General features: G+C 39.2%; 1 protein-coding gene across 2 annotated transcripts; it reads left to right on the top strand.

Moving 5' to 3' along the window:
* The first annotated feature begins 482 nt into the window (after positions 1-482).
* Positions 483-26,840, top strand: IP6K2 (inositol hexakisphosphate kinase 2). 2 transcript variants are annotated; one of them, XM_072420584.1, is made up of 6 exons: positions 483-579; positions 17,514-17,798; positions 19,735-19,960; positions 20,741-20,913; positions 22,505-22,680; positions 24,204-26,840. In XM_072420584.1, the coding sequence occupies exons 2-6, from the start codon at positions 17,597-17,599 to the stop codon at positions 24,714-24,716; spliced, it is 1,290 nt and encodes a 429-aa protein (XP_072276685.1). In that variant the 5' UTR covers positions 483-579; positions 17,514-17,596; the 3' UTR covers positions 24,717-26,840. The 2 variants fall into 2 exon arrangements, with proteins under 2 accessions (XP_072276685.1, XP_072276684.1); XM_072420583.1 differs by lacking the exon at positions 483-579 and having other exon boundaries at positions 17,335-17,798.
* Positions 26,841-27,774: the final 934 nt, after the last annotated feature.

The following is a 27,774-nucleotide window of genomic DNA, read 5'->3' as shown; positions in this document are numbered from 1 at the left end:
GAAGGTTTGGTCAGGACGCTAAGGGAACCTGTCATGGTTTCCCCCTTATTGAACCCAGGCCCAGCTTTATCAAGCTGCCCCAGCATACACAGGGGTGTGAAAGGTGGAAATGGCCAATAAATCCTCTCAGCTTTGTTTCTTAATTCCTGTTTACAAAGCATCATCCTTATGCAAACCACTCGGCCTAATCTCCTCTCGTAGGTAAACACATCCCCCCCTGTAGTTGTGTGACATGACAGGTGCTCTTCCTATTATATCAGTCTCTGTGGTGATAACAATCCCCCTCAAACCCCCTCCTCCTTCTCTTTCCTTCTCTTTCCTTCTCTTTCCTTCTCTCTCCTTCTCTCTCCTTCTCTCTTTCCCTCCCCCTCAGTTAAGTCTGGCACGTTCTACCTCGGCAACCAGCCGTCCCATAGCAACAAGCACGGCGGTTTAACCAATCCGCGGGCGCCGAACACGCCGGGCCAATGAGAAGGCGGGACTACACCGAGGCTGAGGAAGTCTACGCCGCCATTTTCATTCTGCCGAGAGACAAAAGAGAGGAAGCAGCTTGTGGACCTGGCCAAGGGAGGACATCAGGTAAAAGAAAAATGAATTAAATAAGGATAGCGGTTTACATAGCCATGGTCGGGCGGAGGTGACACGTCTGTCCGAGTCTCAGGGACATTGAGTTGTCACATGTTGGGGGGAGGGGTTCTTAACATTAAAAGGCCTTGACAGGGACACCTGCTAATAGTAAACAGACCATAATATTCTCTATTCAGTTAAATAAATGAAAATAAGTGCCAGTATACCGTGTTGTCTGTATTGGAGGCTGTGAGAGGTCTACAAGTCCCAGCATATGATGTTGGCTGTATGGGAGGAAACCATTGGAGGACTACTAGTCACAGAATGCCCTGTTGAGTCATTTGAACCTGTGTAAATTCCAAAAATGCTGCTTTAGGTTCAGTAAATGGGACCAGTGTGGGGATATAACGCCAGTATACCCATTGGCTCATTCAGAGTGGAAAGACTACACATCTCAGAACTCCTTCCTTTATCAGAGGAAACTAATTGTCTACAAGTCCCAGCATGCAGTGTTTTGTCCATTGGAGGAGACTAGTGTTAGGAAATATCCCAGAATGACGTCAATTAGAGGAGACTGGAGGAGGACTACAAATCCCAAGATGCTCTATTTTACTTTATTATTTTTTTTTTGGTGGCGTTTGGAAATATAATATTGTGAAAGGAAATGGCAGCACTGATCTTAATTAGCTTCAGTTCCTCTATCCAAGTGTTCCCCATTTAGGGTTCCTTCAGAGGTTCCTAGGGGTGTTTGGAGCAGTTTGTGTCTCTCAGGTCAGTCTAAGTGACACCAATGATCTTTTTGGCTATCTGTAATGGTGACATTCTTCCCAATGGCTAACAATATATGAGACATTCTTCCCACTGTCCACCACACTAATGTACTGTGAGCTGTGGATATAGGAATTATAGAAGGGGTTCCCTGAAGACCTGAACATTATTTCAAGGCTTCCTCCATGTTAAATAGGCTGAGAAACATTGGTCCAACCCCACAGGTTCTCTTTAGTACTGACGATTGTTTTGCTGTAGTTGCGTCAGCATGTTTATGCCTGCCAGTCTTGCATTCCCCATTTACTTTAAATTAGTTGTCCCAAAGGGCTCCCCTACCAGGGGAATGCTGTAATACCGGTAACAAGAAGCACAGGCCTCCATATCCACTGCGTAGGGTAAAGCTTCACAAAGATTCCAGATAAAGAATTGCTAACAGCCCTTCTCTTGTTTCTTTTATGAAAATAAAGGGATTAGCTGCACAGGTTCTTCTTTTACCTTTAGGACTTGCATCAATTGGCTTTTGTTTGCATCTGGCAGGTTTTGCATTCCCCATATTCTCCCCAGAAGAAGCTGTATTGTGACCCAACTTTTCAGTACCTTCCCTAAAACAGCCGGAGGGTTTACTGAAAAGTGCCGAGTGGTGCGCCTGGCTAAAAGGGGCCAGGGACAACACTGTATTTTTGTATTAGTTTATATGAATGAAAAACCTGAATAAAGCAGGTCAAATTCAATTCAGTAAAGGTCAGCTACAGGTCAGATCCATTTGCCAATAAATTCTAATTGACCTTAGAAGCATCCCAAACTGGTGCCACTTCTATAAGCTTTTAGGTCTCTAAAGATTTGGAACTAAATTATTAACTACATTAGAAGACCAATTATAGTCTCCTCTCCAGTGGCCATATCATCTTTTTCCTCTCTGTTCTAATGTAAAGCCTTTTAAGAATTTGGGACTTTGGAGAGTGTTAGATTCCTGTGTCCCACCCACCCATGCCATCATTCCTTCCCGTGACCTCTGTGTCACCGCTGAGCCCTGTTATGATGTAAAGGTCAGAGAAAGGAACCATTGCTTGGGGTGACAATGAGAATCCAACAGTTCTCAACATGCCAAAGAGTATTTTCCAAGGCTGCAGCCCTGGAACAGGGCAAAGAGTAGAGAAATAACCCATCAAATAGATGACTATATTGTGTCACCTACAGGGTCTGTTTATTTTACGTAGGCAGAGTTTAACATTGGGGTAACACAGGGTCACTTATAGGCACTCTCTGGCATTGTCTGTCCCCTAAACTATGAACATTGCATCTGCAAAGTCAGGTTATCCTTTGTTGTGCTTGGGAAACCATTGGTTCAGTATGGTTATGTTTTATAGGGAGTCTGAAGCATAGGAAGCTTGAAATACCAACATCTGTTGTCTAATGGAGATTATTCTTCCTTTCTGTGCAGCAACTGCAAAAATTCAGCATTTTTACAAATTTTGTGCATAATTGAATTAGGTTTGCACATTGTACATGCTGGTCTGTCTTGCATATGATTGTTCCGGGTTTGCCCAAACAAGTTCCTGGGCTATATACAGTATATGTTCCAGGACATCGTAATTTACAAAAGGATTGAATTGGTTCGGCTTCACTGCCCTAGATTCAGGGCAGGCTAAACTTTGCCTTTTCATCTGTAACAGAATTCAAAGTCCTAGCATCTCTTGCCAGCTAAAGCCAAAGGGAATGCTGACACTGCCAGTTATAAAATTGCTGCTTCAGGTCAATTAAGCATGTTCCGAGATCACTGCCTATGGTTGCATTTTATTTATTTTTATTACTATTATTATTAATAAACAGGATTTATATAGCGCCAACACATTATGCAGCGCTGTACATTTAATAGGGATTACGTCGGGGTATATTTGGGTGTATTTTCCATAGTAACCAGATTCACTCCGATGCAAGTTAGGAGTGGTAAGCTGAATGACTGCTGTGGACAAATTCTGACAAATCACTTTCATTAAGTCAGCATGGTCTTTAAAACTGTTTTCTGCGTTCATTTGCTAATTACTTTTGTGCTTGGCGGTAATCAGACCTTGGATTTCCATCAGTCTCCAAGCGGAACTCTTAGAAAAAGCCAGCACAGCAACTAATGAAAAGTGGAAAACCCCTTTTGTATACTTAGTTCATAATGCTTGCGTAATAACTGATAGTTTAACAAATGCATTTTGTCTCACTCCTTACAAGGAAATTATATTATTGTAAGGTTTGTATTGTATTTATATACAAAAACTTTTTTTTCTTAGTTTTAAATAATGGATCATTTATATTCTATGGCATACATACAGGTAAGTTGGTGTAAATACTTGTATGCATTTGTTGTGTCTGATCATGCTCAGCAAAGATGGTTCTTACTCTCTGTACTGTCATTCATCCTTACATACCCATCTACACTCTTTAGTACATCCCTCAATACCAACAATGAGGGACTTTACATATTCCCACCCTATCCCGCCTCCTTCCACTTCCCCCATGCCTGCCTTCCTCTGTTAGGGGGGGTCCCGGGATCCCCGCTAGCCATCGTGTCTCCCCCGTTAATCCACAGTGGTTACTGTGGATTGTCGAGCCACCTATACTATTGGGGCGACTTGATTAGCGGATAAGGTTCTGGCATGGGTGAATGGACGGATATATAGATTCAGCGTATGTCCCCCCGCATGCATGGTGATGTCATTGCTGACGTACACGCCCCACACTCATGCAAACGCTATCTTTTTGCCTACATAAATCTTGTCAGTCAGGCAACTGATTATTTAGTAATGAAAGGTAAATTCCCTGGTATTTCATCTCTCAGGGGAGCCTGATTTTCTCACATTTTATTTGTGTATTATTGGATTGTATGTCAATTTTCTCCTGCTTTTACCAGAAGATTTGTATATACACCAACTTACCTATATGTATGCCAAAGAATACATATGATTAATTTTGCCCACTTTCCTTTCTTTGTTTTAAACAATGAATTTAAACTGTCAGGTTTAATTTCATGATAGATTTCCTTCATTTTCTGTCTAGTAAAAGGTTGTCCCCATGATTAGAAGCTGGTAAAAAATCAGCAACATTGTTTTTTTTTTTTTCTTCTCTCTAGTTAAAGCTAAAATCAAGGTTAAGGAAAGGTTTTTTTCCTTGCAGTTGCACTAGACCCACAATGCAAAGGTTATATGTATGTTTATATCTAGGCGTGGTGTAGTTATCTCATCCCTCATGTCCCACAGCATCCAGTGCACTCCTTTGTGTTTTCATGATCTCCGGCCCTCGGCGTCCTCCACCTCCAATGCAGGGCTATTGATCTTGTGTTGTAGGGGATGACGTCAGTGCCTGCGACCGCAGCCCAGATTAGCTTTTCAAACTGGCTGTGAGATGAGATAAGTAAAAGTACCATTTAAATCCGGAATTCTGATCCTGGTGTTTATTTTGAATGCTAGAACTCAATGTCAGTTTTTTTTTTTTAGTTGACTTTCCTCGTAGATTTTCCCTCATTTCCTGCTCAGTAAAAGTATGTCCTCAGAACAAATAGAATGAAATCTAACAGGGCCTTATTAGTAGTGAAGGCTAGAAGGGATTCCAACTTCTTTACTATTCTATCCACAGCTATATAAAAAAAAGGTTTGCATACTTTATTGTAAGATATTGTTACATAACATATTTTTCCTTGACATGGTAGGAAAAGCTTGAGATCAATCTAGCTAGTACGTGTCTTGGATATGTAACATCATCCAGTGTCAAATGTACCCGCTTCTAGGAGCTCTGTGCCCTGACGGTGATTATGGCCTGTTCCGCTAATGCCCGGATACCATTTCTACCCAATATATTCTTTGCCAATCAAGTTCATAATATTATTACATTGAAAACTGAACTTTCCTAACCCTGTGTGCGTCCTGAAAAACTCTCTTACATAAATCTTGGAGAGACTAATGACCTTTAATGTCCACCTTTATTTACAGTTGGCTCTTGTGACCCTAGCTACTATTCTGTCATGATGTAGCTTTGAGGGTATTTCTTCTTCCATATTATTAATAAACAGTATTTATATAGGCCAACATATATAGGGTTGCAAATAAGACAGATACGGACAGTGACACAGGAGGAGAGGACACTACTCAGAAGAGCTTACAATCTAGGAGGTGGGGGGAGTAGCACACAATAGGAAGACAAAATGGGCTCTTAAAAATGTGCAGAAAGTAGGAGCAAGCTGAATAGGACAAGGAAGACCATTCCAGAGAGTCAGGGGAGCGCTAAAAGTCCTGGAGCTATGTGTGTGACAAGGGTATGAGTGTTAGGTAGTGTTGAAGTAATCAAATAATGAAGTAAATATATTTTGGAAGTACACATGTATGATTTGTAAAAAGGATCTTGCACATTGTCTCAGAAAGTCATCATGCTGCTGCAGAAATAGTGCTCAGACCTTATGGTCATCACCTATTTTCTATTCCCTGGTGTTTAAACTAATGCAAAAAAGGTCTCCAGAATATTTATTCTGCACCATTGCATAACAAATGCCTATTCATTTTTGATTTTCATAGTTTAAAGTGTCAGAATATTTTATCATTTATTCAAGTGAATGTGTATTGAAACCATCAGCTTTTGCGGGCAGCGTAGAATTTCTAGTGAGGTTCTCATAATGAAAAGCCAGCTCTTGCCGGTTTCAGTTATCTTTCCAAACACATTCAGCATATGTCCGACCAGCACCAATTTCCCTTTTATGGTTCCTGCTTGTTTTCTGTGATCCAGTTCTATTCCACACACAATAATGGCTTTAAATAAAAATAATATTTCACATATATGCAGTTTGTCAGATCAGATAGATAGCAGCTCAGGGGTAGATAAGTTTCCTAACTATTTAATAGAATGTTCCATTTATAGAAAAGTCACTGATAGTTATCACCTAGTTCCAATTTTGCTGTGAAGTTTGTCTAATGAAAAAATCCCTTTTTTGGAAAAGAAGGTCTGGAGCGCATACATTACATAAAGGTTTGCCCTAGGATCTGTTATTTTAAAAAAAAAAAAAAAAAGCAGAAATCAACACCCACAAACAGCTGAGTATCAGCTCTTTAAGCTTCATTAAAAAGCGCTAGACAGCTGTACATTGCATGTGCTGCATCCTATAAATGCGCTGGTTGGGTTGCAGCTGTCTCTACCCCAGCAGAAAATGATCCGAGCACATGTGGAGCGCAACAAAACATGCCTCTCGATGGAAAGTCTATCTATTTTTTAAATCTATCTGCCCACAGTTTCCTGTGCAACAAAGATCAGGGTGGGCGATTATACACTGTAAGACATTGCAAAAATGCTTCAACACAACATTTTTATTTTCTATATCCAGTGTATCCCCAGCCTCTTCTAGCCGGGCACACCACACGGCAATTTTCAGAAACCAGCCAGCTGTGTTTGGGTGGTTACTGATTGGTTGGGTCACAATACAGGGGCCCTCACCTACCTAAAGAAAAATCTGGCTTGATCACTGCAGTAAGTATGTTATTCACCAGATTAGTGAGTGAAAATTAAAGGAACAAGCCTAAAAAATATTTGGATTTAGATATATCTTAAGGAACACAAGCCAGACCATAGTTGTGTTCTACTCATTTAGCAGATAAGTGACACCGGAAACTACAAAGCCATCATATTTCATAAAGGTGTCTTCATCTTAACTATGCAGAGGTGGCTAAGCTGCAATAGTGTATAAACAGAATAAATGAAGAAATTTGGGAAGAAATTTTAGGCGGGTGACCGCCTGTATTGTGACCCAACTCTTTAGTAGCCACCCAAAAACACCCGGTGGTCACTAAAACATGCCGAGTGGTGCGCCCAGCTAAAAGGTCCTGGGGAGATTTCTGTATAGAAATAAATTGAGAAAGTAGCAAATAAAGTTTCCAAATGAAGCCAGAGCACCTGATATGAACAGGGCCTTGGAACCTTCTTATGGTTTCCTTGTCAAAAAGAAAGGAACCTAAGCAGCTCCTTTATTTGTAACCAGTGAAAATGTGATTTTGCACTTCTTGCTGCACAAAAGAAATCTTCTAATTCCTCATGAAAGCAAATTAAATAATCATTTTATTAGCGCAACATTTGCTTTTATATTGTTTTACCCTACTTTTACCACATTACAGTATAATATAAAAGCAAGCGTTGATGAGGTGTCAAACCTTGCATCCTGTGACTTTTAGAGTTACATGTCGGAGGTCTGGATGCTGTGCTTCCTGTTTCTACTCTGTGCAGTCTCTTTACTGAAGATTTAAATAAACACATCCTTCCCCTCCTCCTCCTCCTCCTCCTCCTCCTCAAACAAAACTGCAGCTATTTGCTCTGCTTCTAGGATCTAATGGCTGACACTTTCACTTACTGCTATATGCCCCAGAATGGAAATAGAGCGCTCTGTGTGCCACATTCCACATATCAGCATAGTTAGCTAGAGAAACAAATGGAGCATGTACCCAGCTAATGCTACTTGGTTGTGAATAGATTGCAGAATGTTTATTAGTGGTGCAAAAAAATCTAATATTTGGCAAATTTCCCAATTTTATCATTGGCTTCCATCACAAATTTAAGAACTTTTTTTCCATGCTGTTCCCTGGAGTGAACTAAATCCTTTGTAAAACCACAATGAGTTGGTTAAAGGCTAATACTAATACGACTGCTGTTCACTCCTAGTACCCAGCAGTTGCAATTTGCTCTTCCTGTCTCTCCTATTTCCATAGAACAGAACAGTGCTTTGTGTGCAGTGCTTGTTCATTTATCTGTCACCTGAAATGGTCATGAAAGATCGTTTCCATGGATGATCATCTGATGTCTTCAATGGGACTGCCGTGGGTAGAAGCTACTTGTAGCACCTCTCCCGAGGCAGCAGGTTACTGGCATGAGGAAGTAGTAACTGCACCACAACCCTAATGGCAGTCTGAATATAGCCTAACATAGATCAGGAAGTACTTTTTGCCTGCCATTACCCTGTCTTCTATCCTCACTGGTCCCTGTTTGCATTTTGACATTGTCACAAACATATCCTTCCCACTCTTGATCCTTTATGCCACATTACGGTTGAAATTTATGGTGCACTGGGTTGGTGGTTTCAGGAAGAGCATCCTAGTAATAACTTGCACATTCACTATCATGGTGGCTGACATGTAAACTCACTGCATTGTGTAATGGATAAAAAAAAAGTTTGCATAGGCAAAAAAAGGAGCTGCTAAATGGCTTCTATGAGCACTTTTATCAGTTACAGCAAAGGTTTCTCGCACATCTTAAAGGATAAACTCCTGGGCCATAAAGTCTGAAACCGTGCCACTGTTTATACTTCGTTACCCACTATATAGTTAATGAAGGTAAGCTGTACTGGTAATTCACATTGTGTACACAGCTGTTTATTACTAGATCTGTCATGGTATCTGTACGGCTGTGAAAGGTCCAACACCTTTTTTCAAAAGATATCTGTTAAGTCCTGGGTGAAGGACATCGCTGTATCTTGTAATATCAGTATTGTTTCTCTCTCCCTACTCCCATGTGTACAGCACCTAGCAATAGCTGCGTGTCAGCATGCAGCACCTGGGTTACTTTTCTGCTGATGATGCTTATCTTTCATCATTTTATATAGTAATTATATAATCAACAACATGCTTAACAAACAACCTCTCCTGCTGTCAGTTGTCTTGAAGAAAGAGGTTTGATTACAGTGGCAAGAAATGCCTCTGTATTTGTCATAGAAAATGCGCTGTGCTATATAACCTGAGCCATGCTGATCTATATTGGTCGGTGTGCTAATTCTTATGACATTTTTGGTTTGTATAGCATTTGTCCTGTTGTGCTGTCACATGACCAATATTTGGAAACAGAGCACATGATTTCCTTGTGCAGTTGTGGCTTCTCTGTATTCTTGTTTGAGTACAGGGTGCCATATATATTAGTGAAAGGCACATGTTGTTCCACTTGTATGTGTGGCATATATAATATCTATCAACCTGACAACTAGTCGCAATTAACTTAAAATTATTTGACTAATTTCCTACCACCTACTGAAGAGCTTACAATCCAGGGCAGGGTCCTCTCCTCCTGTATCACTGTCTGTATTTGTCTGTCATTTGGAACCCCTATTTAATGTACAGCGCTGCATAATATGTTGGCGCTATATAAATCCTGTTTATTAATAATTATAATAATAATAATACTGTGTTTTACTAGAAGTATGGGGGCTGCCACTGTTGAGGCTTTAATAAAAATGCTAGATATTTGACTGAGTTTGGTTTTTAATACATTTGGATTATACTCCTGGAATTATCCTGCAGCTGTGATGTAAGAAATGTGCCATAGCCTCTTATGTCTATAGCTTGTATTGGTTAGAGATTTAGAATGTTTTAAAGTATCAGCATGGCAGCCGGGGAACCAACATTCTTTACTCAGAGGTCAGCAAAGTCAGCCCCCATGCTTTGCCCATGACAGGGTCTCTTTATGGCTGGTTCCTTTGTGTTCTGCTCTTTGTGTCTATGTTCACCTCATTAGCCATTGCAAAGACCGTGAAACCATTTCATCGTTAAATACACTACCACTTCTTGGCAAAGGGAAGGAATCACTTATTTGTCACAGTGTACCTTCCACCCCAAGTCTCCAACTAAGTATTGCAAAAGCTTTACAAATCTCAAGAAATACAAAACTCTGCTCTGTGGCATGACCATATTGTGCCAACACTACTTCTTATGACACAATAGAACCTAAGCATTCTCTTAGCACTAGCACTCTACCCTTGCAACAGGGTTTTGGGTTCCAATCAGGACACCATCTGTGGAGGTTGTATGTTCTTCCAGTGTTTGCTTGGGTTTTCTTCCACATGGTGGAAAAAGTGTCCCCTAGATATATGACTATAATAGGGATTGGATTGTGAGTTTCTCTGAGGGTTAGTTAGTGGGGTGACAATGGACTGGTGCTATATAAATGCATTGCAATGATGATAAGTTTTATGTATATTTGTCTTAACAACTGACTGCATGACTAGGTTACGCTCCAGATTTGTCTGCAGGGCTAGCGTGAATAAGCCCATTTTTTTTTAATTTTATACCATTGACATTTCTAAATTGTTGTGAACACCACTGTTCCTTGACCCATTGCTTTTAGCATGTACTATGCTGCATAAGGGCTGAAAACACTAATTTGATGGCAATATCCCATGGATTTTGACATTTCTTGTTTGCTGGTAATGTCATTTTCTGTGCAACTCTGACAACTCTGTTTTTGAGATGCTCTTTTATATATTAAGACTTTTTTCACAAAGCTTGTTTAGAAGCAGTGTATAGGTATTGTAATAGTGGCACACTCCTTTCTCTCCTTTAAACAAATCTTACATTGTTTTATTCACTCTTTACTGTTATGCAAGGCTCTTGGTAAACAATGTTGTTTCTGTGGGGATTAGCCAGTGCTTTACATCTCAAAGATAAAGAGAATCATTCATCAGATTTTCATTAGTTACTTTTTTTCCTACTTTACAGAGTAATGCTATTTAAACCCAATAGCCCAGAAAGCAGCTTTCCTGTGCTATGTTATATAAGAAACCGTGCCAGGAACCTTACGTATATTCTGTATGGGTTTGGGCTGTTTCATCAGAAATGGATCTCTATTGGGCCTCACTGTAGCATATTGAAAGCTGTCTAAGGAACGTGCATAGCTCATAGTTCAGAAAACCTCAGCAAACAAAGCACTAGTAAATCCTAAACAATATTGAGGATGTGGTGAGGTTCCCTTTTACGGTATATAGAATCTAAAGCCGTTGGGCTTGTTTATTGCATACTGTTTCAGATAGTTTATGAAGCAACCATCCTATCACATTGATTTTCCTGAAGTAGTACTATTGTAAACCTGCTGTCTGACACCGGTTTAATTTTTAATGACTGCCGCTGATCGATAGGTAACACAAGGACTGATGCCTTCTTTGACAAAAAAAATTTTCTGCTGCTTATAAGTCCTGTCCCTTCCCTAGCCTGTAACTAAACAGTAAAAGGAGAAGAGGCAAAATAAATACCCATCTCTCTGTCACATTGATGTTTCCTCCTGCCAGTATGTTCCCTGTTAGTACATTATGAGAATGCAACTTGGTGGCTCCTTGTGTTCCCCCCCATAGTAACTATGCTGTATGGGGAATTACAAGAGGTTTAAAAAATTCCTTTAATTATGGTTTATTAAATTCGGAGCTTAGTGCTCTTTTTATATGTACTAGCATGTTCACTGGGTTGTAGCTCAATTAAGCACTTCTTCAGCGGTGAGTGCATACATGACCTCACATAAGCAGAAAATGTTAACTTGTGTCTTGTTTGTGTATCACGTATATCATTAAACATGGCCCCAGTGACAGCTGGTTTGGTTTCAGATGTCTTTGGTAAATAATTCATTTTTATAATTTGATTCCACCATGGTGTTTTATTATACAGGAGTTACTGTTTGCATTTTTTGTTTGCTTCCAGAGTATTTGTCATCCTAAGATTACCAAGGTGTTTTAGTGTTCTCATGTTAATTGCTTAGATACTGGTGTCATACAGATCTTCCCAGATAACAGCTCCACAGGGGCCCTTCTAATGCTTCTTGCTTTAAGATCATACAATCCCAGAGGACCTTTCTGGATCACAGGCAGGTGATAAGCAGTCATGACAGCTTTTTATCCTGGCAGCAAAAGATGTCAACACAAGAAAAAACACGCATATAAAATACACAGAAATGTAGCAGCAAAAAGTATCTTTTTGCATATTGGAAACTGTACACCTACTGATGTCTTCAGAAAAAAAGGCTTGCATTACATTTTTTATAACCAGATAAAAAAGTTACCAACCCAAAAGAGCAGCATTTAAACTTTATATCAACTCACAAAGTCTTTGCTGCTTAAAATCCTTTTACAGTGTCACAGCCTGGGTCCCCTTTTACTATGACACGATTGCATTGTCTCCCATGGGCCTCACAGCAAAGTATGTGATGAAAGAAATGGTTTTAGGCACTTATATTTTCATATTTTTGTCATAAACTACTCAGAGTGCAATAAGCAGCTACATGAATCGCTAGTAGCAGTGGCTTTTGGTGCACAGTGTTCTGGCAATCATCCAGTTATAGTTTATATCTACTTCATTTGTCTGCCTTTTTACTGTAGCTGAATGAAGGAAAAGAAAAAATTAGATAGTTGCTATTGACAAAAATAACTGTTTTTCTTATCTTGTTTAGAGGAAGGGTCTTGTGGGCTGATTCATTAGCTGGTTTTGTTTTGCTGGAGTTTCTTGTGGTGATATGTCATAGTTCTAGCCTTCTTACCACCCACCTTTTGGGATTCTCCATCCTGTTGCATTCTCTTTAGTAAAAAAAAAACTTGCAAACCTAGCAGGACGAGTTGAGCCTCTTGTAATGGGTGCAAAAGCTGGCTAGCTTAGCAACACAAATCTTTCTAGGTTGCTCATTAGGTCTCATCTGCAAAAGATATCCAATTGGCTGGTTCCTGACATGGAATAGGGGAACTGTTCCTGGGTATATTGCAGATGTTATAATATTGTTTGTATTCCAAACATTATAATGCTTGGCCCCACTAGTCCTAAAATAGAACCCATTCTTTTTGGTTGGAGACCGACTGTTTTTGTGTTGAAACAGCTTGGTTATATTAACAGGAAAACTTACATTCAGAAGACCCCCAATTAGGGTTTTGGCCACAGGTGTTTAAGGCTGTAGGTGGTTTCAATATAGATAACAAATGGAGTTTTGGGAATTATTGCAGAAGATATATTTTTGGAAATGTATCACTGTATAAAAATGTATCAAAAATAAAAAAGGAACAGTTCCTAGAAATCAATTATCACTGTCCTAATGCACTCGCAGGACATCTTCGTGTCCTGTTTTCTACATTTATGAGAACTCTGCATAAACTTCTATTTCAGAATCTCGTCCTGGTTCTGTTATTTGTACTAGTATTACGTTTTGTGTTTTGTAAAGGGTTCACTATCCCGTCTCCAGTGCCCTTAAACAGAAAACAGATGTAGCCAGATTGGTTTGTTAGTTTTTTCTCACATGTTTCTCTGCTTTTGATCTCGTTGCTGGGCTATAACAAAAACAAAAAAGTCAGCGTTTTGCGTATAATAACAAGGGAATAGTTTTTCTTGCCTGGCGGTCTTGTTTTTCCTATGGATTCTGATAATCAGTGGCTTCCAAGCTGCTTGTTCTGATTTGTATGGAAGATTCGCACAGATTGCAGCTGGCAAGAAAAGAGTTTTCTAGCGGTAATTCTCTTTTTTACGTTATTTTGTTTTTCAATCTTTTTTTTTTTTTTTTTTTGTCACATGGGCATTTTTGTTAGGGGCATTGCCAGTGTCATCATTAGTAGGGGAACTCCTGATAGTCTATATCATTGTTTCTCAAATGATTCCTTGGGCAATTTTACTTCAGGTCAGTAGAACTGAAAAAGGTGACATTCTTCCCACTGACCAGCAATATAAGAGGCATTCCCTCCACTTACCACCACACTAATGTGCTTTAAATGTGATCTTTAAATGTAGCAAATTGTAGCTAGGTAGAGAGAGAATCTATATAGAAGTAGAGACTGGTGACGTAGCTGTATGATCCATAGCGATCATAATTCTATAGAGTTTAGTGAAATGATCCCCTGCAATGACTTTGTTGCAGGTGATATATAACTAGCTGCTGAATGACCCATGCCACAAGCCATAACTGATCGCTGAAACCAGATATCCAAAACATTTAGCAGTATGTTCCAGGCACCAGCATTGAGCTATAAAATTCAAAGGGCTGTGAGATTGCGTTCCTCCACAGGTGATGACTGTTCAGAGTCATTTAGTACTCAGACACCTTGATATAACCTAACCTTGTTAATTGAGTAAGAAGAAATGATATCTCCATTCTCCTAGAGGAGGCACAGTGTGTTTCTGTTCTCTGAACATGGAAACTGAAACTTGGAGCTGAAGAATGTCAATGTGTAGGTTAAGTTCCACGTGTGGGTGACTTCTCTCCTAGAATGTTCTCTATGCATGCAATAACTGCTGTATATAAAACGCAGCACCGGCAATAATGTTTTCTTGCATAATTATCTGTGGGACTCCAACCCTTGAAACAATGTAAAGCAACAGAACAGCCGGAAAGCTGGAATGTGTCACGTCACCGTGATCCGGCTAATGAGCTCATCTGAGAGTCAGAAGGGTGGGGTCTGTGGCTTGTTTCTGTGCGTGTTTTCTTCTCTGCTCCTGTGTTTTCCTGGGGTGGGGGGACATGTAATAGAAACTCCTTTCACTTGCTCTGATTGAATAAAATCATCCATCGGTGGAATGACATTACATATATATATGAACAGTAAAATTGGCTCAGAAGTTTGGTTTTGTTAACCTTTCATAAGTTGTGTCATAGATGCTTAAAAGGAAACAACTTTTTTTAAGAGATTAGAATAAAAATCACTCTAAAAATAAATACCCTTCACTCCCCAGTTTTATAATTTGTAAAGGGTTTGTTCTGTGTAGTTCAGAGCTGCTTTAAGAATCTTCGCATCTAAAGCCAGTTTTGCTGTATTGGATACAGGTAGTCTTCGGGTTATTTACGAGATGGGGACTGGAGGTTTGTTCTTAAGTTGAATTTGTATGCAAGTCAGAACAGGCACATTATTTTTAAAAAAGCAATTAGGACAGATGTTTGTCTCAACATATTATTAGGAAGTGTAGTCGGTTACTGTAAAAAAATCCTCACTGAGCTAATCACAAACAAAGCAAAAAGAAACAACTACAGAGTTTGTCTTGGTCGTTAAAGAGTTACAAGAGCTTACAGAAGAGCTCAGTCTCAGCTGTGTTTAGCAAAAGATTTCTTCTGCAAGTCATGCAAACTGCACAGGATCGAGCAGGGAAGCCCTGTTTCGTATTTAGGAGTGGTCCCTATGTCGGATGTCCTTAACCCAGGGACTACTTGCACCTGCGTCCTCCACCATGAGTTGTTTTCTCCACTGGACTTTGTCTCTCAATGTAGAAAATGGCAGAAAGAGCCATGGTGGATGACAGGACACAGATATGAGACCGTTCAGGTGAAGGAATTTTTAGGAGTGCAGGTTTAAGGAATAGGCTGTGGAAGAAATAAGTATAGAGCTTTGCTTGCAGGGTGGTTCTGTTGGATCTGAGCCAATCTTAGGTGGGATCCAGATGACCTTTACTGTAGAGATGCTCATTACCATCACAAGTAGTAATGGTTTTGGGTGCAAACCTAATGTTGGCATAGGTTTCGTTTGGTGATTCGCCTTGCTAAATGACTGATTGCTAATTGTTTAAATAGTAGGAGGCAGTAACGGAATAAGGCAAAGCAGCCTGTCGTATAGTGAATAGTCCTTAAACTGTCATCTGAAATAATCAGTTACAAGCAACAGTTTTTCAATATCTGTACAAGCGTAAAGTGCGTTCCTTCTGCCCCTATATAACCACAACGTGGTCTGGTGAATGACAACAGTGCCATATTCACAAGTACTGATGTTTGTTCCAGGTGCGCACTAAACAACTAATGTACACTGGGGCTGTAAATATGTTTTTCTTAACTTCTCTGCCCTAAAGCAAACCTGTGACTTTGCCCTAAATACAGGGTTGCCTTATTAGTTTTCACCCTTGTGTATGACCTTTGGGGAACCCGTTAACCCTGTGAGAGAAGTCACTCAATTATCTGTAAGCCGCCTCAGCAGTTACTGTTTTCTTGTCAAATTGATTGAACAGTTAATGTTCATGTGTCGTAGGCAGAAGATAATAGTTGGGTTCAGCAGGGTTTTTCAAAGCCTTTCTGAGAGCACATTTAGCAGATTACCCTAGAAGAGGAACATTATAAAAATAAAACCCAGCAATTGGGTTCAAACACATTTACCACCCAAATGTAATAAGTACAGGTAGAGAGGGAGGTCTTTCACTGTGTTGTAGATACTTGCATGAGTTTCAGAAAACTGCTTTACAATTATAGGAATCACCCAAAACATTTGCCTAAGAAACTAATTACAGTATTCTTCTTAAGCCTTTGTCAGATTAGATTGGCTCTACAGTGACGTGAATTTTGAAATACATGAACAAGAATTGTGGTATTCACCTTGCACACATAATTTCTGATCAGTGTTGTCTTGTTTTGGGCTCTTGTTGCACACATTCCAGAACCTTAACATGCTCATATTCTTTTCAATATTTAAATAACAAAATCAAGTAAATAAAAGTGATCCTACTGATTTCCATAATTCTTTTAAAGAGAATAAACTGCAATGTAATTTGAGGATTATACAAATGAATATAACCAGATCAGGAGAGTTAGCAATACAGCTGCCTGACATAATAGCCCACAGCGCCCTCTGCTGGGGAAATGTGGTAAAGTGACCTCTGTCTGAGTTCATGTGAAAAATAAATTGGAGCTGTGTGAAAAACAATTCATATTATTTATTGTATTTTATTTACAAGCGATTCCAGAGCTGAATGCAGTTTTAAGTAAGCATGTAAAAATGGTGAACATGCATGGTACAATTTACTTGAAAGAGAGGGATTGCTTAGAAAATCTGATTCTTGTTCAGGAAAAAACATTCTTCAGTGTTTATTGTAATTTCAATTGAATGTTAGAAATGAATGTTATCCGTTTTATATTTGCTTTATTTTTATTTTTTTATAAACTGATGTTTGAAAATATTTTGCCATTTTTGTTTAATCGCATTTAAATAAGTGATGTATTGTCAATTGTATCATGGCTACGATTGCAGTTTATTTTATGTAATGCAGGCAGTGGTCTCCTATCACACAATACTGTCAGTTGCTAAGCTTTATGGCTGCTGTATCACATCAACATTCAGTGTTTAGAATGGCAAAATCAGCTGAGAACAGCAATGTTCCTTTCTCCACCTTCTTTTGTCTCTCCAGCTTGCCTTGGAGGCTCCTCCCAGCCTACCCAAGATGTCTCTTTGATTGGCTGGATGTCGGGCAGGAGGAGCTAGCAAGATTGTTTTTCTTCTCCTGCCTGACATCACTATTTGTTTCAGTGCTGCAAGCCTGCTAGCTCAGTTGAGGATTGTGCCTAGTTGAGGGAAGACCTTTGCCTGGATTATGCTTTAGAAAATAATGAAGAGATTTATATCTGCATGCTCATATTGAATCTTGCGCTTGACTAAAAGAAGGGACCTTTTTTTGTTACACTTGTTTTGACAGAAACTTTACAAACGGGTAAGCCACATTAAAGGACAAATCAGAGAAGCTATTGTGCTGCTCGCCCTCTCTAATGTGCAGTAACAATGAGCCCAGCATTCGGAGCCATGGAAGTGGAGCACTACGGAAAGGGAGTCCTACTCGAGCCTTTTTTACACCAAGTCGGAGGGCATTCTTGTGTCCTTCGCTTTAACGACAAGACCATCTGTAAGCCCCTCATTCAAAGGGAGCACCTGTTCTATGAAACACTCCCTGCTGAAATCCGAAAATTCACACCACAGTACAAAGGTAGGTTCTCACTTCTTTGTGACGGTGCACTGCTTTTACTATTGTGCTTTTACTATTGTACAAATGTTGCCTGTTTCCCCTAAAGCTCTTTCTTTAATGAAAGCAGTTTTGGGAATGATTTTCTTTTTTTTCATATATTTTGATGTTGTCAGGGACAGGCTGTGATGCGTGTGTTGGAGATAACCATTGGGTCTCTTGGCTGACTAAAAGCTTTAGAGTTTAGACAGCTGTGCTTGCGGCCCTGTGTCTCCCTTAGACTCCAGTAGGTAAGTGAAACCTTAGGAGACCAGCGTTTTAAAACAACCTGGTCCCGACCACTCTTTTTTCCCCCTTTCTCTGTCTCTCTCCCAATTTATTCTCCTACTTTTTCTCCTCTGGCTGCGGAAAGAGGTTAGTTAATAATTTTGGGTGACAAAAATCCTCAATTTTTTTTTTATAAGATAAATTCACTTTAGTTTGGTTAAACTGTTATGGTAACAAAAACAAATGAAGCTACACAGGCTGAACATTTCCTGTACGTTCTGCATACTTTCCCTTTCAGAGGAAATGGAAAATTTATTTTTGGATTAAAGGATTGCAGTAAACTCTTGGAATGAGTCACCTGAAATAAGCAAGTGGAGTTCCCGCTACGAAAGGTTTTGCGTTCCAGAGTATTCTTTGTTCCTGAGTAATATAATTGCAGGTGATTCAGAGATTTGGGATGTGGCCATTTTTTTTTTTTTAATATTCTCTACACAATGCTGGCAATAAACACCTTACAGCCGTCCGTTCTTGTATTTTGTCATGGCACACGAACAGGTAAACAGGTGCAAATGTTACTGAACTATTTATTGCAATTGTTCTCTCTAACAAATGTGTGGGTAAGCAGCCATGACTTTCAAAATGTTACCATATAATTGCACAATCTCTGTTTTGTTGTGTTATTTTGCTTTTTCTTTTCTGCTATTCTAGTTTATGGTATGGTTGGCAGGGTGGGCAAACAGCTCCCCACAGTCCTGACTTTTCTCGGAGATAAAGCTGTTTGCAAGCTGGCTTCTCCTTTTCGCCCCTTAGCCCTTCCATTTGTGCTTGAGAGCAGATCGCTGCTGTCCCCAGCCTCCTGTTAGTCCCAGGTCCGCCTGCCCTGTGGGAAATGAGCGACACCAAGTGACATGCAGACACTAGGACCAATAAAAAAAAGGGACAGTTCAGGACTATTAAGGACTTTTTTGGCACTCCGGAAAAACAGCTGAACGCTTAAAGACTATTTTATTAAAAAAAAAAAAAAAAAAAAAAGTGTTCTAGAGACTGTTCTAAGCAGAGTTCACTACTGAGAATAATAATACCACTACATAAATTTTTCACTAATACTTCATAAAGAAAGTTTATAAGCTATGATGATTCTCAATAGGTAGTTTTTGCTGTACTGTTTGTCTTCCCCTCCCTTGTTCTTATTTTGCTCTGCTTGCACATCTCCTAATCGAATGCCTTGATCCCTTCATAGTTTTGTGACATTGGATGCCTTTATTATTTTATTCTTGCTTTTGCTGCAATGCCTTTGAAACACATGTAGTGTTTCGCTGCAAGATGTAAATAAAGTTTGTTTTACATCTTATATGCTACCAATAAAAGAATATTTATTTTACTTCAATAAATATTTTCATAAATGGAAATTGTCTCCTGTTATTATTTTGTCAGTGTTGTGCTTTGTTGGGGGTTTAATATGAAATGCTTCAATACAGTGCCTTGATATATGCTGTCTCTTCTGTGTTGGGTGTTTCTGTGTTTAGCTGCTTTTGATATCTGCTCGGTTGGCAGATCAGGTTGGGCCAGAAACAGAATAAATGCTAAGGATTGGGTAAGACACAAACACTCAGCTGTCAATGTAACCCTGTGTCATTTTGTGCTTCACCTTCCAATTTGTTCTCTAAATGTGCCCTTGTCTGTGCCCCTGCAGGTGTGGTGTCCGTAAGCTTTGAAGAGGATGAAGATGGCAATTTATGCCTAATAGCCTATCCCTTAAACCGGGACCAAGACAATTTAGAAAATGTAGACTATTCAGACTGCAGCGAGACAAAAAGTAAAGTTCTCAGGTGGTCTAACAAGAAAGCCCTTATGCTGGAGAACGACAATCTTACCAAGGAAAGAGTTCGACAGCACCGAAAGGAGGAGAAAATTAAGAGGTAAGCCCGTGGGAGCTATCCAGTAACATGTCTTGTTTCTCAGCCTAACCAAGTTTGGTATTTTAAATATAAATGAAGTCTTGTGTGCTTAGTCAGCCTCCTCTTTGTCTTTGGCATATACACAGTGTGATTTCCATGCCATCATTTGTATTTGTTTCTAATTATTCTGTTTGGGTAAATACATACTGCTGATTTTTTGCAAACTGTGAATTTGGAATGTTTCCAAAGTCACAGTTGTGCCATAGATGTCTAAGATGGTGAAGTTCTCATTAGGAACCAGCTAGAGATGGGTCCAGGACAGATGAGGAGGTTGGTGCACTTTGGATATTGTACTCTGCCTTGGTGAATAATGCTAATATAGATTATACTGGTACAGGATGTATTTTTCTAAATATAACCAGTTCTAAATCTTGTGACCACCCATAGGTGAACTGGAATTGTTTACCTGTTGTTTCAATACTGTGAAGTCAGATTGCGAAGTGTTATTAGTTATAGTTGGTATTCTGTATATATGTAAAGATGGTTTTATGGCCCAGTTAGTGTTCATCTCCAGTTCCTAGAAAACCATGCACATCTCCTAGAGACTGATAGCTAAGATATGAGTGGAATATTTATTTCTCTACCGTAGCCAAGTAGGTTTGTATATTGCACACAATATCTTATTATCATTGTCCTGCATTCATTCTGTAATGGGGCTTATTATCTGTTTACATAAGTCAGGCAAATGGTTTTAAAATGTTTTGACTATGTTCTAATTTTTTTTATGTTTCTTTATTCTAGTCACATGCTAGAAGAGGAGTTTGAATGGTTAAAGAAATCTGAAGTCTTGTATTATAGTGTGGAGAAGAAAGGGAATGTTAGTTCGCAATTCAAGCACAATCCTTGGAGTATGAAGTGCCACCAGCAACAGCTCCAACGCATGAAGGAAAACGCCAAACACAGAAATCAATACAGTATCCTTTTCTATCAATAGCATTTTCCAGCGTATCAACCAGGATGTGATTCTTTAATTCTGACCTTTGTTAGCTTGAGGCCATGTCCTCTTTATCGCTTGGGGTTATAGAGAAAACGCTGCCCCTCTAAACCACAGTGACATCCCCTTATGCATTACCTCAGAATCTATTTTCAGTATGTTTGACATCTTGCTTCATTGTATATCATTTTTTTAAAAGTAAGTACATTTGTGAACCTGCTTCCTGTTCGAGGATCCAGCCTTTACCATCACCACTGTTGCACCCTGGCAATGCTAAGCAACTTCCTTACAATTTCCAGCAGTATTGTTAACCATCTTTGCTGAAGTGATGCTTATTGAGCTGCCTATCAGGTCTATAAGCATCCCAATGGACTTTTAAAGAAGCTTGCTAAGCTGGCTGTTAACAATACTGATTGTATTACTGATTGTAATCAATGCTGATTGTGAAACTGTGCTTAGCATTGTTATACCTGGCAGGAATTTTGGCAAAACCGACTGGAAACAGATTTTCAAATAACATTTTTTACTACTAATACAGTAAGGCATGATGGGAATTTTTTTTAGTATAAAACATAAAGTATTGTTTTGTTTAGTATTGTTTTAGTGTCATGCTGCATAGAAGCGCACTACACACTACACTACGCATCCAGACTAGGGTTGGATTAGAACAGAAGTATATTACATGCAGTTTATATAAATGTTTTTACATTTTGAGTTTTGGAAGATCTTCAAGTCTAACAGTTTGCATTTGGTTAGCTTTTTGTTATAGTTATGAGAGTTCTTGTAAGCATTTTTTAACTACTTGTGCGTCATCCAGCTTTCCCCACCCTTTTCACTATATCATCATGCACTTCATTTCTTGCACATAGCAGAGTTTGCACCCTTCAGCAAAGGTGACTCTGTGGTCCTTTTAATCTGTGTTTATCATATCTTAAGCAGTCTGGTGATTAGACCTGTACTGGGAAGTGAAAGCGGATTAATTCTAAGTGTCTCGCCTCACTTCAGATGCTCTCATCCTCTAGTAAGATGTCTGTGTCTTTTAGTAACTTTGAGGTGCAAGCCTCTGTAATACCATTGACAGGTGACTCGGGTCTGAGTCTTGTCCGGACATAAACAAAGCTGTAGCAGGAGCCAGTTGCCAATAGACCTTCTGGCATAAAATCTATAGAGTGGAAGTTACTAATCCCTATTTGAAAGTGTTGCAACCCTGCTGTATGAAAGACTTTGTTGTTTATTGTTCTTATAATAGCCAGATTTATTTCCAACGTTAGAACAGTGTGCCTTTTCCATACACACTTGGCTTTTTGTTAATCCGCCTTATTGCCACAGCTTTTCTTCGAACAATTTTTTTTCGATTTGCTTCTTAGCAGAGGGAATCGGTACTCATCAAATGTGTTTTACATTATAGCTTAACTTGAATATATTGCTCTATAATGATCTAATTCAGGCTGGGATTGGAATTCAATTATATTAGAATATCTTCCTTTAAACTATGCCTAAAAAAATGACCCAACCGCTAAACCAGTTGTAAATACAATGAATAAAGTTGTGTGTATTCCTTAACTAGTCAGAATTTATCTTATTGGAAAACCTGACGTGTCGATATCAAGTGCCATGCGTTCTCGACCTGAAGATGGGCACACGGCAGCATGGAGACGACGCATCAGAGGAGAAGAAAGCTAACCAGATACAAAAGTGTCAGCAAAGCACGTCTGCAATAATTGGGGTTCGTGTTTGTGGGATGCAGGTGAGTTTGCAAAAAAAAAAAAAAAAAAATGCTTCACGTGTTCAAATTTAAAGCTCCCTGGAGCTTACAGAATGTCTGTTCCTAACTTATTGCTAATAGAGGGTCCACCGGTACTAATGTTACAACTACTAATTAGTCCAACCTGACCACTTGCTTGGCTGAGCATGCTGGGATTTATCATTTGATTTTCAAATGAGAGTGAAGGTGTCCGGAGTTTTGCTTTAAACTTACAACCTCTGTGGATAGTGTGGAAATTGTATTTTCCTTATTACTCTAACAATGTCGACCTCCTTCAACTGATAGCAGGTTATTTATTAAGTAAATCTATTAATGTATTTGTATACTCTTAAAGCCTGTCAGTTAGGGAAAGCCAAGATAGGCACACTGTTTATACTTCTCATTAAAAGCAGAGTGATTTTGTTCTGCAAAATGAAAGGATTGATTATAATCCTTCTTATCCAGGGGTGGACATCGCCGCTAAATTACTGGTTATGTTTGGACATTGCATACAGGATGACAGCCCTGAGAGTACCAGACTCCACGGAGTGTAATTGTTTAACCCCTGTGTAAACACCGCCTGGCCGCCTTGTTTTATATTTAATGTAACTGTTTGGCAGACCATTAACTTCAGTTACACAATGTTCTCATGCCTTGATTAACTGGGGGCTGTCTTGTCTGCTTATCCTATTATCTGCCTCACTAAACAGAATGGAGAATTGAAACAACCTCATAGTCTGTGGCTGAGATCGTTCACAAGCCCAGAGCCTCCTAAACATTGCAAGGGTGATAACAATTTCTGAGCCTGTACAAATACAAGTTCATTCTAAAGCAGATGATAACTTTAGCTGTATGACATATAGTTTGCATCAAGTCATATTCTTTTTACATAAAACACTATTTTTGTATATCAGTGCTGTCAGTTTCCATCATATTAGAAAGTCAAAAGCATCTGCATGTGTTTTCTCTGAGCGGTTTTCCCGTGAGGACCATCTGGACTGGTTTCCCTGTAGTAATCAAGGACCTACCTGTGTACAAAATGTGTTTGCATAGTCTCCTGTAGCTTTTCTCCAGAGTATGCCTGACAACATAGAAGCATAGTTCAGAGACCATTGTCACCCAATGACAGGAAGTTACTAAGCAGGGATATTCATATTTGAATCACTAAGTATTTATTAATTGAAGGATGCGGATTAAAAAAAAAAACATACAGTGTCTCTTGATATCTTAATGACATAGTAAAGCTTATATGAGATTTTAGTTACTGAGTTTAGATATAATTCATATGTTAGCAAACTGTAAAAGAAAAGGTTTAATACAAATGGCATCTATTGGTTGTTTTATCTTTTTACCAGCCGGCCTCAGTTTCTGCCATGGCGCTTCAAGGCATTTTGTGCTGTCCTCACACAAGCATATCATTGGTTGTTATGGGTCCTAATGTGTCAAAATATCCTGCTTTTTTTTGTTAATATACAATATCTCCAGATATCCCAATTAATAGCCTTGTTTTTTCACTTTCCTTCCAGGTCTATCAAGCTGGTACGGGGCAACTAATGTTTATGAACAAATACCACGGCAGGAAGCTTTCGGTTCAGGGTTTTAAAGAAGCACTTTACCAATTTTTTCACAACGGCAAAAACTTACGCCGGGAACTAATTGACCCTGTCCTTAAAAAACTGACAGAACTTAAAATGGTTTTAGAAAAACAGGAGTCTTACCGGTTTTATTCCAGTTCCCTGCTTATAATATATGACGGGAAAGAGTTACAGGAAGTTCACATGGACTCGGACCCAGAAGATCTGGAGGACCTCTCTGAGGAGTCTTCAGATGAATCTGCAGGAGCCTACGCCTACAAACCTTCTAGTAATAAACACAGCGCTAGCACGGTGGACGTGCGGATGATAGACTTTGCACACACCACCTGCAAGTTTTACAGGGAAGACAGTGTCGTACATGAAGGTCAAGACACGGGCTACATTTTTGGACTCCAAAATTTAATAGCAATTATTAAAGAAATAAGAGATGAAAATGGAGAATAAAACTCGCGAGAACCACGTTTCGTACGAAGCACTATAACTATGTTTATTCCAAAACGACGGCCACTATGTGGTGGTCACATTGGTGACAGGGTTCCATGGGTGTGACCCATGCGAAGACTTGTCCAAAATTAAACAAAATGAGGGCATTTACTTAGCTGTGCTGGACAGAGCACCGATTAATATTATTATACTTATTTATTTTAAATATTTCTAAAACATTCCATATTTGATGATTCAAATACCTCTGTTACACCTGTGTGTATATATATATATATTTTTTTTTTTTCAATAAACTTTTTTTTTTCCTTTTTTTTCTTTTCTTTTTTTTCCCTCCTCCCCTTTATCCCTTTTGAGTTTGTTGTGCACCAGCCGTAGAAATCCAATGGACTATATCTAATATTAAGCTTGGCCCTCTGTTACATAACCGAGGTTATAATGTTTGCCTGAACTAAAATTTATATTGAATATCCATTATCGCATATGGAAAGCTAATGAAAACTTACACACACACAAAAATGTATTCTGTGTTGGATATCATTGCTTGGTGTAGCATTGCAATCTGATACTTTCTATTTATTGGGCCTCGGGCCCTAGTTACAACAGCATTGGAACATTACATAATGGATAATGTAACTTCATGAACATATGTGCCTTTGAATCACACGCAAATACGAAATGCCAACTGCACTGGGCAAAGCCCATTTCAGTGTGAGTCGAATTTGATATGTTCCTTTGATAAGCCTTGAAGTTAATCACAAATGCGTTCCATGTCATTTGCACTTTTATTTTGCTTCTTTGAAGAAATCATTAAACCAAATACTATTTTGTGATATGTGTCTGTTAAAAGAATCAGCAGAAAAAAAAAAAAAAAGCAAATTACATGCTTTGCTGACATAAGAACGGGTATCTATGCTTTAAAGGGAATTGGCAAAATGTGCAAAAAGCCTCTGCTGTACCCTAGGATTCTAGCTCTAGCAGGGTCTGTACGAGACTTTTAACACAAGTGTCTTGCTTGTGACAAGGTTCCCTTTAAAGCGGCCAGGTGCCTATATACATTGGAAGTTGCCATTCTGTTATGTGAACGGGTCGTGTCATTAAGGCATGTGTTACAAAAAGATTCATGACTACAAATGTATGAAAGAAAAATCGTCCTGAATTGCGCCATTTCTCCAGCAACCAATCAGCTTCTGCTTTGTTTCTTATAATTTTATTGCAATTGCGTGCTGTGGGCAACCAAGCCTGTAAAAGGAAGTCACATGCTCGATTTTTCCATTTCTCATCCTAAAGTGATGGTGCCAGTTCAAAGCTTTTTTCCTACCCCCTAAAAATGGCGCCTGCCAATGTGTATAGGCCTTTGTATTCTTTGGAACACTGCAAGGAGTGTTTTCTGTTGAAAAGCCATCTGTCAAAGACTGGGTTTAGTCCTGCCGATTGGTGTTTGTGTTATATATATATATATATACATTTATAGATTGCTGTAATACATGGTTTACATGGTTATTTTTCGGTTAAAAAATAAATCATTTCTTGCTCGACGGGACCTGTGGCATTTGCAAATATATAAGGACTTTGACCATCATGCCTTGTAGAAAAAAAAAACCTAGCCATAGATGTGTCTCAATTCCAGAGCTGGGCTTGCAAAGAGGTTTTCTAAGCAATATGTTGAAGAATGTTGTTTGTTACCATCTGATGATATTGCCAGCAAGCACAATCGCAGTTCCCTAGGACAAGAATAGGCATCTCAGAGAGCTGAACAGCTGTTGTTTACCTGTAACTTCCATGCCAACCATCAAAACACTACAACAGCAAAATACAGCCTTTCTTATTAATTTGCTGCCTGCAAGGAAAAGTTTTGCGTTTTGTGGTCTGGGACAATTTTCCTGAGAATGCCGCCTAAGCCTTGTGTGACGTCACGGGTTCCTGGCAAGTCCATTGGCTGCCTTCCATGGAATATTTTACCTGCCTTCTAATTGGCGTCTTCAGATTTTTGCAGGAAGTTGGTACGTTTCATCTGTTCCTGTCCTCAGGGAATGCTGTTGGGAGTGACCCATTGTTGTAAATCAGTGAGCAATGGATACATTTTGTGTTCATGAATAATAAATAAATATCTTCTATGACTTGTAACTTGCTTGTTGAGGTTGTGTTTTCTCTTTCAAGGAAAATTCCACTCTTTATACTATTCATATTCAATCATTTCTAAATTGTACAGTTCTTCAACAAAGAACTAGGGTGGGGAAGGTTGTGTTACCTTGGCCTTGTCAGATCTAACATTTTACAAGAAGCTCCAGACGAGCAGCTAAACTTACACTGGAGACATATAAGTGAACAGTTTTGCCTCCTACTTGAAGTTGAAGTATCGATAGCCAAAATGTCTGTAACTTTGGATAGGGTAGGGATACAATAATACCCATCAATATTATATTTATTGCCTGTATCCTGTAGGAAATGTTTTATATTGTGTGCCAAAGATGCAACAGGACATAATGAACAAATCTCTACAATGTAATGGGAAATTTCCAGTAAAAATTTTACTCTTACTTATGGCCTGGTGACCATTCCAATTTTGGGTTCCCCATCAATTAAATTCTGTAGCAAATAGAGTAACTATATTTCCCGGGGATTCGGGATAGTGCTAAACCTTCACTGGGGTTCTAAGCCATCATTAGAAAGAATGTGTGCATACGCTTGTGCTCAAAGTTTACACTGTTGATAAGTTTCACTACTGGTCAGCGACAAAATGGCTACTGGGGAGAGTAGTGACGGAGTCCAGGGGAATCTCAACATATAATATGGTTGGGTTTTAGTGATGTTTAGGAGCCAGGGCTCAGGCCATTCTTACAGTGAAAGTTCATTCTGCCAGGTGATGTTGCATCTGAGGTCTGCTGGCGGATTTGGATATGGCTGATTTTGGATATTTGTGTTGAAAGCACAGAGTTGGTGCTCAGGGATGGGCTTTCCATGTATTATATATATCCCTGACCTCTGCATTCCAAGCATTACATACTCCTGACCCTTGCTCTCTGTATGTTAGATACGCCTAACCCCTGCACAATATGTG

This window comes from Pyxicephalus adspersus, chromosome 8 (assembly GCF_032062135.1).
Source record: "Pyxicephalus adspersus chromosome 8, UCB_Pads_2.0, whole genome shotgun sequence".
NCBI classification, from domain to species: domain Eukaryota; kingdom Metazoa; phylum Chordata; class Amphibia; order Anura; family Pyxicephalidae; genus Pyxicephalus; species Pyxicephalus adspersus.
Note: the sequence above shows the minus strand (reverse complement) of the source record. Positions and strands in the feature narration are given on the sequence as shown.

What these genes read in the sequence shown, in the direction of transcription:
- IP6K2 (XM_072420584.1), top strand. Translation starts at nt 17,597, where the DNA reads ATGAGCCCAGCATTCGGAGCCATGGAAGTGGAGCACTACGGAAAGGGA. An exon ending in ATTCACACCACAGTACAAAG is followed by an intron (nt 17,799 to 19,734) that starts GTAGGTTCTCAC and finishes GTGCCCCTGCAG; the next exon opens with GTGTGGTGTCCGTAAGCTTT. An exon ending in AAGGAGGAGAAAATTAAGAG is followed by an intron (nt 19,961 to 20,740) that starts GTAAGCCCGTGG and finishes TCTTTATTCTAG; the next exon opens with TCACATGCTAGAAGAGGAGT.